Below are 19,513 nucleotides of genomic sequence, written 5' to 3' on the forward strand. Positions count from 1 at the left end.
TATTATTATCTACCCATCTTTACAACCATAGCATCTATATGTTTGGACCATGACAGTTTACAGTCTAAGGTAACACCAATTAATTTAGTCTCCTCAACCTGTTCAACAGTCACGCAATTCATTACCAGATTCAGCTGAGGTCTAGAGTTTAGGGAAGTATTTGTTCAAAATAGTTTATTACTGGCCACCCATTCCAAAACGAACTGCAACACCTTGGAAAATTCCAGAAAATGATGTCATGGCTTTAGAAGCTTCTGATAGCCTAATTGACATCATTTGAGTCAATTGAAGGTGTACCTATGGATGTATTTCAAGGCCTACCTTCAAACTCAGTGCCACTTTGCTTGACATCATCTGAAAATTAAAAGAAATCAGCCAAGACCTCAGAAAAACAATTGTAGACCTCCACAAGTCTAGGTCATCCTTGGGAGCAATTTCCAAACGCTTGAAGGTACCACGTTCATCTGTACAAACATAGTACGCAAGTATAAACACCACGCAGCTGTCATACCGCTCAGGAAGGTGATGCGTTCTGTCTCCTAGAAATGAACGTACTTCAGTGTGAAAAGTGCAAATGAACCTTGTGAAGATGCTGGTGGAAACAGGTACAAAAGTATCTTTATCCACAGTAGAACGAGTCATATATCGACATAACCTGAAAGGCCGCTCAGCAAGGAAGAAGCGACTGCTCCAAAACCATCATGAAAAAACAGACTACGGTTTGCAACTGCACATGGGGACAAAGATCATACTTTTTGGAGAAATGTCCTCTGGGCTGATGAAAGAAAAATAGAACTGTTTGGCTATAATGACCATCGTTATGTTTGGAGGAAAAGGGAGGATGCTTGCAAGCCGAAGAACACCATCCCAACCGTGAAGCACAGGGGTGGCAGCATCATGTGGTGGGGGCGCTTTGCTGCAGGAGGGACTGGTGCACTTCACAAAATAGATGGCACGATGAGGAAGGAAAATTATGTGTATATATTGAAGCAACATTTCTAGACATCAGTCAGGAAGTTAAAGCTTGGTCGCAAATGGGTCTTCCAAATGGACAATGACCCCAAGCATACTTCCAAAGTTGTGGCAAAATGGCTTAAGGACAACACAGTCATGGTATTGGAGTGGCCATCACAAAGCCCTAACCTCAATCCTATAGAAGATTTGTGGGCAGAACTGAAAAAGTGTGTGCGAGCAAGGAGGCCTACAAACCTGACTCAGTTACACCAGCTCTGTCAGGAGGAATGGGCCAAAATTCACACAACTTATTGTGGGAAGCTTGTGGAAGGCTACCCGAAATGTTTGACCAAAGTTAAACAATTTATAGGCAATGCTACCAAATACTAATTGAGTGTATGTACATTTCTGACCCACTGGGAATGTGATGAAATAAATAAAAGCTGGAATAAATCATTCTCTACTATTATTCTGACATTTCACATTCTTAAAATAAGTGGTGATCCTAACTGACCTACGACAGGGTTTTTTACTAGAATTAAATGTCAAAAATTGTGAAAAACTGAGTTTAAATGTACTTCGCTAAGGTGTATGCAAACTTCCGACTTCAACTGTATATACAAGTGGGGAGAACAAGTATTTGATACACTGCCGATTTTGCAGGTTTTGCAGGTTTTCCTACATACAAAGCATGTAGAGGTATGTAATTGTTATCATAGGTACACTTCAACTGTGAGAGACGGAATCTAAAATAAAAATCCAGAAAATCACATTGTATGATTTTTAAGGAATTAATTTGCATTTTATTGCATGACATAAGTATTTGATCACCTACCAACCAGTAAGAGTTCTGGCTCTCACAGACCTGTTAGTTTTTCTTTAAGAAGCCCTCTTGTTCTCCACTCATTACCTGTATTAACTGCACCTGCTTGAACTCGTTACCTCTATAAAAGACACCTGTCCACACACTCAATCAAACAGACTCCAACCTCTCCACAATGGCCAAGACCAGAGAGCTGTGTAAGGACATCAGGGATAAAACTGTAGAACTGCACAAGGCTGGGATGGGCTACAGGACAATAGGCAAGCAGCTTGGTGAGAAGGCAACAACAGTTGGCGCAATTATTAGAAAATGGAAAAAGTTCAAGATGACGGTCAATCACCCTTGGTCTGGGGCTCCATGCAAGATCTCACCTCGTGGGGCATCAATGATCATGAGGAAGGTGAGGGCTCAGCCCAGAACTACACGGCAGGACCTGGTCAATGACCTGAAGAGAGCTGGGACCACAGTTTCAAAGAAAACCATTTGTAACACACTATGCCGTCATGGATTAAAATCCTGCAGCGCACGCAAGGTCCCCCTGCTCAAGCCAGCGCATGTCCAGGCCCGTCTGAAGTTTGCCAATGACCATCTGGATGATCCAGAGGAGGAATGGGAGAAGGTCATGTGGTCTGATGAGACAGAAATAGAGCTTTTTGGTCTAAACTCCACTTGCCGTGTTTGGAGGAAGAAGAAGGATGAGTACAACCCCAAGAACACCATCCCAAACGTGAAGCATGGAGGTGGAAACATCATTCTTTGGGGATGCTTTTCTGCAAAGGGGACAGGACGACTGCACTGTATTGAGGGGAGGATGGATGGGGTCATGTATCGCGAGACCTTGGCCAACAACCTCCTTCCCTCAGTAAGAGCATTGAAGATGGGTCGTGGCTGTGTCTTCCAGCATGACAACGACCCGAAACACACAGCCAGGGCAACTAAGGAGTGGCTCCGTAAGAAGCATCTCAAGGTCCTGGAGTGGCCTATCCAGTCTCCAAATCTGAACCCAATAGAGAATCTTTGGAGGGAGCTGAAAGTCCGTATTGCCCAGCTACAGCCCCGAAACCTGAAGGATCTGGATGAGGTCTGTATGGAGGAGTGGGCCAAAATCACTGCTGCAGTGTGTGCAAAACTGGTCAAGAACTACAGGAAACGTATGATCTCTGTAACTGCAAACAAAGGTTTCTGTACCAAATTTTAAGTTCTGCTTTTCTGATGTATCAAATACTATGTCATGCAATAAAATGCAAATACATTTCTTAAAAATCATACAATGTGATGTTCTGTATTTTTGTTTTAGATTCCGTCTCTCACAGTTGAAGTGTACCTATGATAACAATTGCAGACCTCTACATGCTTTGTAAGTAGGAAAACCTGCAAAATCGGCAGTGTATCAAATACTTGTTCTCCCCACTGTATATGCTGTAAATCACGTCCAGACACCCTACTTATTTTACTGTTTTAACTTGCACAAAAATAAACCACATCCATGTTCTCCTTTTGGTAGGTATTTTCATTATTAAACTTTCAAAGAACTACACGGAAGGAAAAGTACACTGTGCATTCAACACCACGGACAGATGCATTCAACACCACGGACAGAACTCTTGTTAAAGGGTATGCACAAAAACAAGAAAAATAGAGAGCTCAACATGACATTTAAACTACTCAATCAATGTGAGGACTGAAGTCTGATGGGCATTGACTACAGCAGTGAAGTCAAGTATAGTTTCTGATGTCGCTATGCGCAGGATTGCTGAGAGGTGAGAGTCAGGAAGAGATGATCTGTGCCTTGACTTGTTATATTTCATCACTGAAAATGTCTGTTCCCCAAACAGTACAAACATCTTCTGAGCATGACTCCTAATCTTTGGAAAGTTTTGTTCATCGAGAGATGCATAGAACCTCATCAGTGACATTGTTTTGAATAGTTCTCCAATCACTGCAGACTGAAGATCGATACGCTCAAGTTGCAGGTCAGTGAGAGCGTTATCCACATTGAAGGTGAAAGAAGAGGAAACCAACAACATGTCATTTTCCAACACTTAGAAATCCTCAAAACGATGAGAAAACTCACCGTTCAAAGCACGCACCAGCGATGTCTACTTCTCCCACTGGTCGTCTGATAGGGAACAGATTAGTAGTGTCAGAAGGTGGGTGAGATTGTTGGCTTCTACTTGGTGGGTCAGGAGGAGTAATTTACCCTTGAAGGCTTTGACAAGGCTGTACATCTGACGTGCAAAAAGGCCCTTCCCTTGTAGGGGAATATAATCCAGTTCAATCATAAGGACCATGATGTCCACGTTGAAGGCAAAATCAGCCAACTATTCTTTATCTTGCAGTTGAGGGAAATCCACATATTTTACATTCATTTGCAAAAACTCAGCAATCACCAACTTCAGGTCCCACACTCTAGTGACTCCCCATCCCGCATGCGGGAGCGTAAATCATCGCCTGACACTAATTAGCATAACGCAACGGATATTATTTTTGTAGGCGAAATAGCTCCGTTTGTTCTTCACTTTTGGCTGAGAAATCCCCCGGAAATTGCAGTCACGAAAACTGCGAAAAATATTCAAAATTAGCTCCATAATATGGACAGAAACATGGCAAACATTGTTTATAATCAATCCTCAAGATGTTTTTCAAATATCTATTCGATAATACATCCATCAGGACAATTAGTTTTTCAGTAGGACCGATTGGTGTAATGACTACCTCTGTATTTTACGCAAGAATCTCTCTGGCAGCATCAGGTGACCACTTGCGCAATGTAGCCGCTTACACCTTCGGGAATACGGAGAAAGAGTAATCTGGTTGATAGACCATTGACTGCTCAATAGGGACTCATTGGAACGCAGCGCTTTCAAAACATGGGGCACTGCCGGATTGGATTTTTCTCAGGCTTTCGCTGGCAATATCAGTTCTGTTATACTCACAGACAATATTTTTACAGTTTTGGAAACGTTAGAGTGTTTTCTATCCTAAGCTGTCAATTATATGCATGTTCTAGCATCTTGTCCTGACAAAATATCCCGTTTATTACTGGAATGTTTTTTTTTTTTCAAAAATGAAAATACTGCCCCCTAGTCACAATTTAAGCACCTTCCCCAAATTCAGCCATCTCACATTTGTGTGGTAGGAAAGATCTGCATGACCCGTCTCTGTCTCTTCCAACAGTGAGACAAACTGCCTGTGGTTTAAAGATTTTGCTCTTATGAAGTGTACCATTTTAGTGACTGTATCCACAACATGGCTCATTTTCAGAACACATTTACAGAGCACCTTCTGATGAATAATGCAATGCAGGAAATAATTTTCTGATCTGGGTTCAGCTCAGCTACTTGATCTTGTATCTTTTTCAAAAGGCCAATGTTTTTTCCTGTTAAGTTTGGGCACCCATCAGTGGTCACACTGGATAACTTTTAAAAACCTAGTCCCAGCTTTGCCACACATTTATTAACCTCCTCCAATAAATATTTCCCTGTGGTTGTGCTCTTCATTGACTGCACTGAAGCAAGCTCCTCTGTCATTTCAAAGTCTGGGGTTATACCTCATAAGAATATCAACAACTGCGATGTGTCGCGTGCATCACTGCTCTCATCCAGGGCCAAGGAGTAATAGGTGAAATCCTTTACCTTGTCTTTCAACTGTTGATCCATATTCTCTGCAATGTCCTCAACACGCCCGTGTCACTGTTCGTCTTCACAGGGAAACATTTTCAAACAGCTCTTCCTTGTCAGGGCAAAGTATTGCTGCATAGTCAACTAAACATTCTTTCATGAATTTGCCCTCAGCGACCATCTACAACTACTGTTGTTGTCATTACCCGCTAAGAAAGTTTTCTTGCTCTATCATACCGGGCTCATAATATATGAGATCCACAGAACTAAAAACACTAGCACTGCAAACACTCAGAACAAAGAGAGCAGCTGTGACTGGACTTTGCAGAGGACTTTGAGAACAAGTGACAGGCAGTACCTCACATTCACCTCCTCTATATTCCAAACACCAGAATTCAGTATTTTAGTCTATGATTGCCATGTGAGTGTACAAAACAAATCTGTGAAAATAAATGAATTACACAATTGTACCAAAAAACAATCCAAGTTCATGTATTCAAATCTTAAATATTGCCAGGTTGGTTTTCACAGCTGTTTCACAAGGTGTTCATTATTGTACGGTATCCTTTGATGGTATTTATTTGCTCCACATTATTATTCATTGTTGTATCCTGGGACCTGCAATATATACATATATATATATTCAACCACAAGGGTGTACTAATGAGATAAAACAAAAAATCATAACAGGACAGGACAAGGGAAAGGCAGGTTAAAATACAAACATGACAGCCAGACGAGCCAGTGTATGAATCAAACTTATTTGCATATGAATGAGTTGGAAATTAACTGACTTCGTGATCTGTAAGGTAAGTAACTTTAATGTGTCAAGCAGATCTTTGCCATTTCCAAAACGTAGCAATGCTTAAGACATGGATTTCATGTTGTAATGTTAACAAGGTACCCAAAAGTAGTTCAAATTTATGTTTTCATTTTATTACCTAAACAAAACTTTGGTAAAACAGCGAAATTGTAGCGGAAACCAGCAAGGTTTGCGTAGCGATGATGAAAAAAAACGTAATTTTGGCTGTTATGATCTCCAAAATTCTAATCCTTAGGTCATCACACTGTTGATATAGCAAAGGACGCTAATAGTTCATCGAATTCCATTGTGACGTGGAGGGGGACACTGTTTGGCCGAGGGACACTATTTGTCATGACAAGCCCTCAGATCCTCAAAACGTTCTACAGCTGCACCATTGAGAGCATCTTGACTGGCTGCATCACCACTTGGTATGGCAAATGCTTGGCACCCAACTACAAGGCGCTACATAGGGTAGTGCGTACTGCCTAGTACATCCCTGGGGCTAAGCTCCCTGCCATCCAGGACCTCTATACCAGGCGGTGTCAGAGGAAGGCCCTAAAAATTGTCAAAGACTCCATCCACCCAATTCATAGACTGTTCTCTCTGCTACCGCATGGCAAGCATTACCGATGCTCCAAGTTGGGAATCAACAAGACGCTAAACAGCTTCTAAAACCCAAGCCATAAGACTGCTAAATAGTTAGTTAAATAGTTAACCAAATAGCTACCCGGACTATCTGCATTTACCCTTTGTGCACTAACTTATTTGACTCATCACATACAATACGCAGTTGCAACTGTTTATTATCTATCCTGTTGCCTAGTCACTAGTTATATGTACATATTTACCTCAATTACCTTGTACCCCTGCACAATGACTCGGTACTGGTACCCCGTGTATAAAGCCAAGTTATCCTTACTCATTGTGTATTTATTATTACGTGTTATTACTTTTCTAATATTTACAGTGCCTTGCGAAAGTATTCGGCCCCCTTGAACTTTGCGACCTTTTGCCACATTTCAGGCCTCAAACATAAAGATATAAAACTGTATTTTTTTGTGAAGAATCAACAACAAGTGGGACACAATCATGAAGTGGAACGACATTTATTGGATATTTCAAACTTTTTTAACAAATCAAAAACTGAAAAATTGGGCGTGCAAAATTATTCAGCCCCCTTAAGTTAATACTTTGTAGCGCCACCTTTTGCTGCGATTACAGCTGTAAGTCGCTTGGGGTATGTCTCTATCAGTTTTGCACATCAAGAGACTGACATTTTTTCCCATTCCTCCTTGCAAAACAGCTCGAGCTCAGTGAGGTTGGATGGAGAGCATTTGTGAACAGCAGTTTTCAGTTCTTTCCACAGATTCTCGATTGGATTCAGGTCTGGACTTTGACTTGGCCATTCTAACACCTGGATATGTTTATTTTTGAACCATTCCATTGTAGATTTTGCTTTATGTTTTGGATCATTGTCTTGTTGGAAGACAAATCTCTGTCCCAGTCTCAGGTCTTTTGCAGACTCCATCAGGTTTTCTTCCAGAATGGTCCTGTATTTGGCTCCATCCATCTTCCCATCAATTTTAACCATCTTCCCTGTCCCTGCTGAAGAAAAGCAGGCCCAAACCATGATGCTGCCACCACCATGTTTGACAGTGGGGATGGTGTGTTCAGTGTGTTCAGCTGTGTTGCTTTTACGCCAAACATAACGTTTTGCATTGTTGCCAAAAAGTTCAATTTTGGTTTCATCTGACCAGAGCACCTTCTTCCACATGTTTGGTGTGTCTCCCAGGTGGCTTGTGGCAAACTTTAAACAACACTTTTTATGGATATCTTTAAGAAATGGCTTTCTTCTTGCCACTCTTCCATAAAGGCCAGATTTGTGCAATATCTGACTGATTGTTGTCCTATGGACAGAGTCTCCCACCTCAGCTGTAGATCTCTGTAGTTCATCAAGAGTGATCATGGGCCTCTTGGCTGCATCTCTGATCAGTCTTCTCCTTGTATGAGCTGAACGTTTAGAGGGACGGCCAGGTCTTGGTAGATTTGCAGTGGTCTGATACTCCTTCCATTTCAATATTATCGCTTGCACAGTGCTCCTTGGGATGTTTAAAGCTTGGGAAATCTTTTTGTATCCAAATCCGGCTTTAAACTTCTTCACAACAGTATCTCGGACCTGCCTGGTGTGTTTCTTGTTCTTCATGATGCTCTCTGCGCTTTTAACGGACCTCTGAGACTATCACAGTGCAGGTGCATTTATACGGAGACTTGATTACACACAGGTGGATTGTATTTATCATCATTAGTCATTTAGGTCAACATTGGATCATTCAGAGATCCTCACTGAACTTCTGGAGAGAGTTTGCTGCACTGAAAGTAAATGGGCTGAATAATTTTGCACGCCCAATTATTCAGTTTTTGATTTGTTAAAAAAGTTTGAAATATCCAATAAATGTCGTTCCACTTCATGATTGTGTCCCACTTGTTGTTGATTCTTCACAAAAAATACAGTTTTATATCTTTATGTTTGAGGCCTGAAATGTGGCAAAAGGTCGCAAAGTTCAAGGGGGCCGAATACTTTCGCAAGGCACTGTATATTTTCTTTCTCTCTGAAAGCAGCGAAAGCAAAGGTCAGAGTAACATAACCATAGATAGAACAAAATTATTGATTAAGAGGGAAGCACTTTTGAAAAGGTTTCATTAAAAAAAATAGTGCATTCATTTATGTTTCATACCGAGGTCAATTTTGTTTTATATTGGATATTCTGTATATATTCTTTCGCCAGTAGCTATTGAACCAAGAATGCCATAACTATGAATATGGTATGTTCTGAATCAGGGGTGGATGGAGAAAAATAAATGTTTATTTAACCTGTTTAACTAGGCAAGTCAGTTAAAAACAAATTCGTATTTACAATGAACGGTCTACCCCGGCCAAACCCGGACGATGCTGGGCCAATTGTGCGCCGCCCTATGGGACTGCAGTGACGCCTCTTGCACGAGATGCAGTGCCTTAGACCGATTTGTCTCTATCTAATTCAGAATATACCATCTTTATAGTCATGGTACGCTTGGTTCAATAGCTATTGACTAATTTCTTTCAAAATGATTTCCTTGTGATATTATTTATTTAGCTCTCAATGGTTTGAGGTTATTCATGTTTTGCTTTCAACATCATTTTTTTTGTTTGCAATACTAAGAATGTTGTTCTCAATTTCAAAATGTTTGTATTAAAGGCACAAAAGTAATTCCATACAGTGAGCTCCGTGTTTGGTCGATCCCTGAGTCCAGGTTGCAGCGAGTGATCATAAAATCGAATTCAAATTCCAGGACCAGAACCATATGGACTCACAGTGCCACACCATGGCAGTCATAGCAACGTGTAACTGGTAAGTCCAGTCGTCACATTACGTTTGAAATAGTCTACAGTTTTATGAGGTAGTTATACTAGTTGATTGCTTATTTTAGACATCATCTTTGAAGTTTGGGCATAACCTTAATCATTATATGTCACATAGGCCTACAGTAGCCTAGCTGAGTCTGTCTTTACAGTAGAATGTGAGCCAAAAGTTACAGCAGTTAAATCGACTAGCCTAGGTTTGGAATGGGATTTTCTGGAGATTTGGGGTGGACCACGGTTTTGTAATGAATGGGTTTTTTGTTTGTGCGCGTGCCTCTATAAAAAGCTACGTAGGTGACTGGAGGCAGTTATTTGACGCTGCGTGGCGGAGGCTGGAGCTGCTGTTAACGGTACAGACAGACTCAAAGCCCACCAGTGTCTTCCGACACACAGTGATGATACGTTTATTATTTTTACCAAGTGGATTTTTCTGGTGTCTTGAGCGGCTGGTCGCCTATATTTAATCCACTACATTTAACATTGCTGCGAAGATGAAGTTCAAACCAGGCTACGGTCAGGGAGGCTACGGTCAGGTTCAAGCTTCATCCCATGGAGCCCTCTTCTTCTCGGTCTCAAACATCGGTCAATCCGATGCACCACTTCCTTATGTTGCGGTAAGGATAGGCCAATGGGTTAGTAACCTATAATTATAGGCTGTAATTATCGAATACTTTGGCATGCACCTCAATAACACAAAATGGCACAATAAGGAATCTCTGGGTGTTACATAACGTAATGCAGTGGATCTGAATGACCAGTGACTCGGCTTGGTGGAAAACGCTTTCGTAGCAACCTGGGTGAATGTTATTAGCTAAATCCTTCTTAAATTGAACGCTCTTGGAGCGGCTATATCCTATTGTAAAGACGCTATCATATGATCTATATGGCTATGTTATCCATTGAACGGCATCCTCTGAAATAATGTGGATTTGGGGCTATGATCTATCAAACTTAGGCTACTAGTTATGACAGTCTGGTTTGCATCTAAAGCTACTTAACTAAATGGTCATAGGCTCAAATATACTACATGCATAGTATAACTAAATAAATACGGCATTCTTCCCTGCAGATAAGATAGGCTAGTGCTAGACTTGCATATTGTATGCCATAGCCTGACTGACGGACAGTTGGTGGCCCCGGCATTAGACAACGGGACTATCGGTATTTGCTAAACGCAGTCTGCTTCAGACCGTGGCCAACATGCCAAACGAGAGAGAATGGCATTGGACTAAGGAATATATTCTGCCAAAATAGTAGCATGATCTTCAGTGATCCGGTAAACTGGCAATCCACCCCTGACTTCAGTGTTCGCCGACGTCCAAGATCCCCGCCTTCTCCCATTCTGTAACTTAATATTGGAGCTATTTCATATGAATTGGCGTGCATTTTGAGATAGCCACTGTGAGACGATCCAATTATAGCCCTATATTGGAACTCAACCCACAGAGACCAAAAATACCTACACAGCAGTATACACTCGAATTTGGTCGAAACTCAAATGTCATCAGTTTCGCGTGCTCATTGTGAAAAAGAGTAACATTGTTGCAACTCATCGTTCCGGAGGTTGACTGGGTGTGCCTTTTTATAAATGAATATCAAGAGGCAGATAGAAAGGACAACTGGTATGTTTTAATAATTGGCTTTCATTCACATGTGAAATTCTAATTTCCCACGGTATAGGGGCTGGCTTGGTATGCTATGCTATTTTGGTGCAGTCTGGCTGAGTCTTGACACATTGTTTACATTTTTGCGCGTGGCTGTCAGTCTACTAGGGTTCCCCAATCGGTAGCCTGCGGACCAAATTCGGTTTTCTGACCATAAAAAATAATGTATAGCCTACTAAATATATATATTTAAAAATTATTCCCACACATTAATAGATAGGCATATGTGATCGTATCCCAATGTAAATCAAAGTTCGAAAGTATTCTGTTTTTGTCAAATACTATAGGCTACCTATTTGGGATTCTTGCAGTCTAGTAGCCTACAAATTATAACGATGTTCCGGCCCCCGAACATCCGCTCAAGGAAAAATCGGCCCACGGCTGAATGTAATTGGGGACCCCTGGTAAAGCTTATTCAGTTGCCATTACGATAGGTCTATGTTCTGTCAATCTATTGCCCATTGCATGGGTGGTAGCAGGGTATGACATAGAAGCAAATCTGGTTCCCTTGGAAACTGAATAACGAGATCAGCAACCACCATTTTCGAGACGTGAGGTGAGGAAAAATAACAATTTCCTATGTTTACAAATTCTCTCAATTTTATTTAGTCAGTGCAGCCTTATTTGTAGATGGAAGATGTCTGTCTGTCAACTTACGTTCTACACCACCATTTTATTGGATCCTACACTGACCTATGGTTAGATCGTTTTCTAGGCTTGCTAAGAAGCTCTTAGACACTGCAAGGGAGGAATGCTTATATATGACTGATGGTGTACATTAATCAGAAGACAGATGTTGGTGTGAGTATTTTTGTTTAAAAAACAATTATTGTGCATTGCCAAGCCTATTGGTAAGTCCATGGTTGAATTTACTGAATGACATGCTTTGGTTTCAAGCGTTTTATACAGGACTGTGATTTCAGCTGGATCCTTGCATAATGGCACTCCTTGCGGTCTGTTTTATTTGATCAAAGATGTATCTTATGGGGTAACAATATGAATCATATACAATTTTGTTATGTTGAAAATGGCTTATGTTGGAGAGAGATTGTGATGCTATTACACCTTGTCCAGGTAAATGTAATGTCCTTTCCTGTCAGTAAAACTTGATATTTTAATCTGTATAAAATGACAAGACTCAGATCCTGCCTGAGTGTAACCAAAATGAAGGACAAATTGGGTTAGCAGTCTGTGCTTAATTTCAGGAACACACCCTACTTGACTTCCAGAACTCTGAAATCCCCAGGACGTCTGTTAAAATAGAAGTGTAAGGAATGTCAGGGACCTTCTGAATTGGCACAGGCACTCAGCCAGGCAGCAACATTTTGAATGCAGTCACTTGACAGACCATCAATAGCACTGTATACAGTGTGAGCAATGCAGATGAAGCAGAGTCCGGGCTTATTGCAATATTGATCAATATTGATCAGAAGGAAGAATTCATTGATGGGGTCAGAGGGGTCGTGAGGAAGTGTAGTGTTTTGAACAAGCTCCTCAGTACATTTGATATTTGATATCCAGTTTGATTGTTTTTGCATTGTCGAGAGGTTAACCTGTAAGTAAGCATTTCAATGCACTGTGTACTACACGTATATCATCTGTATATAACTAATAAACAAACTTGAACTTCATCCTTTGGCATTTGATCAAACTCTGCTTTTCTCTGCCCTGACAGGCCCCAGTTGATGGATTCTGACATGGACTATGAGAGGCCAAACGTTGAGACTATCAAGTGTGTGGTGGTAGGGGACAACGCTGTTGGGAAGACCCGCCTTATCTGTGCCCGGGCCTGTAATGCAACACTGACTCAGTACCAATTGCTTGCTACGCATGTACCCACTGTCTGGGCCATAGACCAGTACAGAGTTTGCCAGGAAGTGAGTAGTGGAGTAATATTTTTTGATTGTTATTTAATGAAAATCTTTATCTATTTGTCTGTTTTTTATAACATGTCTATGTTTTAGATAATGAACTTGCTGAGGAAAGGTGCAGCTGCATAGAGTCTGAAATTAAGTGTTTGATCCACCAGCCAACTTGACAGTGAAGGAAAATAATACTGAAATCCTCTATTTTAAGTGCTACAGTTGTGTAAAACCTTGTTGCACTTTGATTAACCTGCAACACACAATGTTTACCTTGGACTTAGCGCATTAGACTGGTGATCAGGTGTTAGTTTCACACCCTGCTGGTGGTAATGTACATGGATGTCATGGGTGTGTCTCTCTGGTCAGGTTCTGGAGCGATCTAGGGATGTGGTGGATGAGGTCAGCGTGTCGTTGCGACTCTGGGACACGTTCGGGGACCATCACAAGGACCGACGCTTTGCATATGGAAGGTGAGATCAGCTGACCTCGTTGTTCACTCATACGAATCATGGAACTGGTGCAGTGTAAACCTAGTGGACATTTCCTCTCTGTCCCTCCCGTAACACCACTCATCACTTGCAGGTCGGATGTGGTGGTTCTATGTTTCTCCATCGCCAACCCCAACTCCCTGTACCATGTGAAGACCATGTGGTACCCTGAGATCAAGCACTTCTGCCCCCGGGCTCCAGTCATCTTGGTGGGCTGCCAGCTGGACCTGCGCTATGCTGACCTGGAGGCAGTCAACAGGGCACGACGGCCACTAGCAAGGTGCCCTACATACAACTACTAAGTCCAGTGCTTTCAATCTCAAACAGTGCTTTTCATCTCAAGCATCTCAATTGAAAATTGCTAGCTTGTGATTTATATATTGATTGTGTCACCATTAGAAATGTAGGGTCCACATTTTACTAAGCTTTGTAAACGATATACACTGTTATTTACCCTCAGGTTGATGCTGCTCTGAATCTTGTTAATTTGACCTTTTTATGGTCATCTTTCAGACCGATTAAATCCAATGAGATTTTGCCTCCAGAGAAGGGCCATGAGGTGGCCAAAGAGCTGGGAGTGCCATACTACGAGACCAGTGTTGTGGCTCAGTTTGGAGTAAAGGACGTATTTGATAATGCCATCCGAGCTGCCCTAATCTCACGGCGCCACCTGCAGTTCTGGAAGTCTCACCTGCGCAATGTGCAGCGGCCCCTCCTCCAGGCCCCCTTCCTGCCTCCCAAACCCCCCCCTCCCATCATCACTGTACCACCTCCCCCCACCACCACTGAGGAGCATCCTGGCCGTCTTCTAGAGGACCCCCTGTGTTCCGATGTCATCCTGGTTCTACAGGAGAAGCAGAGAATCTTCGCTCACAAGATCTACTTGGCCACGTCCTCCTCCAAGTTCTATGACCTCTTCATCCTGGATGCCCGACCTGAGGAGTCTGAGCGGCCCACGCGCGCCACCGCTCTGTCTGGGCGCGAGATGCTGATGCGTGCTGCAAGCTTCGATGTGTGTGAGAGCACTGACGAGGGCGACAGGGCCAACCTGCGGGCCTGCACCAGTGATGGAACCCTGAGAGACTCTGAGGGAGGCCGGAGGGGCAGACTGCTGTCTACCTTGAGCAGAGCTTTTGTCAGCATCCAGGAGGAGCTGGTGGATGACCCAGTGACCTACAACCCCAGGCCTATGACCGTGGTGTACATGGACCAGTCCATGCAGCTGGGGCCCTTCCGCGCTGTGCTGCGATACCTGTACACAGGCCAGCTGGACGAGCACGAGAAGGAGCTGATGCACATTGCACACATTGCTGAGCTGCTGGAGGTCTTTGACCTGCGCATGATGGTGGCCAATATTCTTAACAACGAGGCCTTCATGAACCAGGAAATCACCAAAGCCTTCCATGTACGACGAACCAACAGAGTCAAAGACTGCCTGGCCAAAGGTACCTTCTCTGGTGAGAGCACATCATGTAATTCTGAGAGATTTTGTACACTCTGTGCTAAGTGTTTCTGCTCTGGGATACAGAGGTATGGAGATGGGAAAGAAAATGCTTTTCAAAAACAAGATCAACCTTTGACAGGACTTAGTGAATAATAGAGAAAGAAGAAGGTAATGGCAGTATGATTTCTCTTTGTGTTCCAGATGTAGCGTTCAAGCTGGATGATGGAACGATCATGGCCCATAAGCCCCTGCTCATCTCCAGCTGTGACTGGATGGCAGCTATGTTTGGGGGGCCCTTTGTGGAGAGCTGCACCAAAGAGGTAAGACAATCCTTTTCACCCTCTCACTGGAGCTACAGTGTGTTCCACTGTTTTCTTTTCTTAAACCTTGGTCTTGATCATGTGCACAATATCAAGACCTACTGCAAGTCCCCTAAATAACCAGATAAACACACATTACAATAAAATTCACTAGTGACTAGGGAAGGAAAACCTGATGTTGATCTGTGCCTGTTGTCTCAGGTCCTGTTTCCCAACACAACTCGCAGCTGTATGAGGGCTGTGCTGGAGTACCTCTACACTGGGCGCTTCTGTTCCCGCACTGACCTGGATGCCATGGAGCTCATTGTTCTCGCCAACCGTCTTTGCCTCCCACACCTGGTTGCACTTACAGGTCTCTAGTTGTTTTTGCGCACACCCTCTTAAACAAAGCCACATCTGTTGGCAAGACCTGCACTCACTTTGTAGACACACAGAGCACTTACTCTCTCTTCTCTTCAAAAAGTGTCTATTAGGCTAGTATGTGTGTTCAGAGAGCTGTCTGTTCCTAATATTTCTGTTACTTGGCATAAGTCTGTTGTGAGATAGATTTGGCAATATAATTCTGTTGATCTAGGTGATCTCCTGTGTGTTATGCCTCTGTTACAGAACTCTACACAGTGACAGTATTAATGGAGGCTGCTATGATGGGGGCTGATATTGATGGAGATGTGCTGGTGTACCTGGAGATGGCTCAGGTAAGATTGTTCATTGTTGCAATTATATAGGTGTATATATACTTAATACTGTTTTTCTCCAATCTCACAAGGTTTTCTAATGCTAATTTCTTTAACAAGTGTTGCACTTTTAAATGTAAACTTATCATGTGCCGGAATAAGGTCTTCTATAATGTCTTGTTTCTCAGTTCCACTGTGCCCAACAGCTAAGTGGCTGGTGCCTTCACCACATCTGCACCAACTATAATAGTGTGTGTCGCAAGTTTCCTCGAGACATGAAGGCCAAATCTACAAGTAACGCAAATACTAGCTAAAGATATGTGCATGAAACTACAACTTTCATTTAAATCTCCCATTGACATCAATGCAGGATATTTTGAGAATTTATCATTATCTTAATCATTTGTGTCTGCATTTAATCTTGCTAACGTTGTGGCGCCATGCCTCTTGCAGACAACCAGGACTACTTTGAGAAGCACCGCTGGCCACCAGTGTGGTTCCTGAAGGAGGACGACCACTATCAAAGAGCACGGAAGGAGCGGGACAAGGAGGACTTCCTGTACCAGAGGAGGCAGTGTAAACGCAAGTGGCTCTTCTGGAACCTTCCCTCTTCTCCCTCTGCCAACTCTTCCTCTTCTGGTTCCAATGCTGTCATCTGATTGGCTCTCAGGGTACAGGCAAGGCCCCCTGTGGGGATGATTTGGGAAAGTGGAGCATCAGCACTGTTGGCCAGACACTAGGCCCCCTCATTAAGGCCCTCCCGCCCGCCCTCCTTCATTTCTCTTTTTGCATCTGCAGCCACGCTATACTCTCCCGGGTTTGCAGGGTCAGCTAAATCAAATAATGAACGAAATGAGCCTCTTTTGCTTTTTGTGTTAGCATATCCTGTCACATTGCAGTGCAGAGACCATGAAGCTAAAACCTTAAAGCTCAGTGACTTCAACCTTATGAACAAGGCAAGGTAAATACAGGTGCAGGTGACTGCTCAATATGGTGTTGATATTCCTGCATACACCACCAGAAGGAGAACTGAGAAAGTTATGAGAGGGATTTGCATCAGGTTACAGAACTGTGATCCTAAGCTCATGATAACCATTGACTGACTTGAATTGACAACCAAGTGCTTATCAGCTGCAACAGACAAATAGCAAAGACCAATGACCAGCAAACCAACACAGAAATCAAGTCTCAGTGATACAACACTTTGCCCTTAAGTGTTTGTACAATCTACCAAACCAGGATGTGTACAGTACAATTATAACCACTCCTCAAGCAGAAATATCAACAAAATGCATTACGTCTACATTACGATGAATCTATTGATGTCATGTAGGACATCGTCTTAGACCATCTTTCTATTGGAAACCACTTTCTGTGCAGAATTATGTTTTAAATAGCGGCGGTTTGACTCCTTTACAGTTATTGCATATCTGAATGTTTGTATACAACTTGCACAGCTGACGTTGATATGAGTGTATACATGACCACAGTGTTCTTGTGACGCAGGGGTTAAAGTGCTCTGTCACTACGACGGGTTTCCGTCATATGGATGACTCATGAGGTTTGATAAATGTATATGTACAGTACCAGTCAAAAGTTTGGACACCTACTCATTCCTGTTTTTTTCTTTATTTTTACTATTTTCTGTATTGTAGAATAATAGTGAAGGCATCAAAACTATGAAATAGCACATATGGAATCATGTAGTAACCAAAAAAGTCTTAAACAAATCCAAATCTATTTGTCACGTGTGCACCCTCTCCGGCCTCTAGGTCCCCAGGCTGCTCATTATGGCGCACACCTGTCACCATCATTACGCGCATAATGACACTCACCTAGACTCCATCACCTTCTTGATTACCTACTCTATATATGTCAATCCCTTTGGTTTCTTCCCCAGTCGTCATTGTTCCTGTTTCATGTCGGTGCACTGTTCGTGTTTAGTGTTTCTTGTTTTGTTAATTTATTTATTAAATGTAGTCACACACTGAACTTGCTTCCCAACTCTCAGTGTACATCGTTACAGAATGACGACTCAACAAAGAGAAGAAGGAGGGAGTGTTTATTTTGTTTGTTTTGGTATTGGAGGTGATGTCGGGTCCGGGTGTCCGAACCGGCGCTACATGGGAAGCCTCAACCAGTTTGTCAGGTTCCCCTGACTCAGCTGGCCTGACGGGTTCCCATGCCTCAGCGGGCTCGACAGGCTCCCATGCCTCAGCGGACTCGACAGGCTCCCATGCCTCAGCGGACTCGACAGGCTCCCATGCCTCAGCGGGCTCGACAGGCTCCCATGCCTCAGCGGGCTCGACAGGCTCCCATGCCTCAGCGGGTTCAACATGTTTCCATGCCTAGACCGAGGCAATCGGGTAGGTCTCAGCCGGTTCATCAGGTTTCTGCGACTCAGCAGAGGTGACCGGTCCGCTCCAGATCCCAGGGATCGTCCCTTTGGTTGGCGTCCTGTGGCTGAAACCGAACTTACCGGGGAGGGGTACTGTCACGTATGCTCTCTCTCCAGCACTCTAGGACGTCATGTTCCCGCACCTCAGCCGGATCGTCAGGTTCCCGCGCCTTAGTAACCGCTCCGCTCCTGATCCCCGAGATCATCATCTTGGGCGGCGTCCTGCGGCTGGAGCTGTCGATTGGGGAGGGGCTACTGTCCCGTGTGCTCCCTCTCCGGCCTCTAGGTCACCAGGCTGCTCGTTATGGCGCACACCTGTCACCAGCGTCATGCGCATAATGACCCTCACCTAAACTCCATCACCTCCTTGATTACCTACTCTATATATGTCACTCCCTTTGGTTACTTCCCCAGTCGTCATTGTTCCTGTTTCATGTCGGTGCACTGTTTGTGTTTCTTGTTTTGTTCATTTATTAATTAAATGTATTCACTCCCTGACTCTCAGCGTACAACGCTACAATATTTGACATTCTTCAAAGTAGCCACCCTTTGGTTTGATGACAGCTTTGCACACTCTTGGCATTCTCTCAACCAGCTTCACCTGGGATGCTTTTCCAACAGTCTTGAAGGAGTTCCCACTTATGCTGAGCACTTGTTTGCTGCTTTTCCTTCAGTCTGCGGTCCAACTCATCCTAAACCATCTCAATTGGGCTGAGGTTGGGTGATTGTGAAGACCAGGTCATCTGATGCAGCATTCCATCACCCTCCTTCTTGGCTAAATAGCCCTTACACAGCCTGGAGGTGTGTTGGGTCATTGTCCTGTTGAAAACAAATGATAGTCCCACTAAGCACAAACCAGATGGGATTGTGTATCGCTGCAGAAAGCTGTGGCAGCCATGCAGGTTAAGTGTGCCTTGAATTCTAAATAAATCACTGACAGTGTCACCAGCAAAGCACCCCCACACCATCACACCTCCTCCTCCATGCTTCATGGTGGGAACCATGCATGCAGATATCATCCATTCACCTACTCTGCGTCTCACAAAGACACGGCAGTT

At 43.3% G+C, this 19,513-nt stretch overlaps 1 protein-coding gene across 2 annotated transcripts; it reads left to right on the forward strand.

Moving 5' to 3' along the window:
- Positions 1 to 9,932: 9,932 nt before the first annotated feature.
- On the forward strand, positions 9,933 to 19,092 carry LOC110536010 (rho-related BTB domain-containing protein 2). 2 transcript variants are annotated; one of them, XM_021621478.2, is made up of 10 exons: positions 9,933 to 10,216; positions 12,942 to 13,143; positions 13,498 to 13,601; positions 13,714 to 13,899; positions 14,133 to 15,076; positions 15,265 to 15,383; positions 15,585 to 15,735; positions 15,990 to 16,078; positions 16,246 to 16,351; positions 16,511 to 19,092. In XM_021621478.2, the coding sequence occupies exons 1-10, from the start codon at positions 10,152 to 10,154 to the stop codon at positions 16,714 to 16,716; spliced, it is 2,172 nt and encodes a 723-aa protein (XP_021477153.1). In that variant the 5' UTR covers positions 9,933 to 10,151; the 3' UTR covers positions 16,717 to 19,092. The 2 variants fall into 2 exon arrangements, with proteins under 2 accessions (XP_021477153.1, XP_021477154.1); XM_021621479.2 differs by lacking the exon at positions 9,933 to 10,216 and adding an exon at positions 11,706 to 11,822.
- Positions 19,093 to 19,513: the final 421 nt, after the last annotated feature.

The sequence above is a fragment of the Oncorhynchus mykiss genome, chromosome 11 (genome assembly GCF_013265735.2).
Source record: "Oncorhynchus mykiss isolate Arlee chromosome 11, USDA_OmykA_1.1, whole genome shotgun sequence".
Taxonomy (NCBI): Eukaryota; Metazoa; Chordata; class Actinopteri; order Salmoniformes; family Salmonidae; genus Oncorhynchus; species Oncorhynchus mykiss.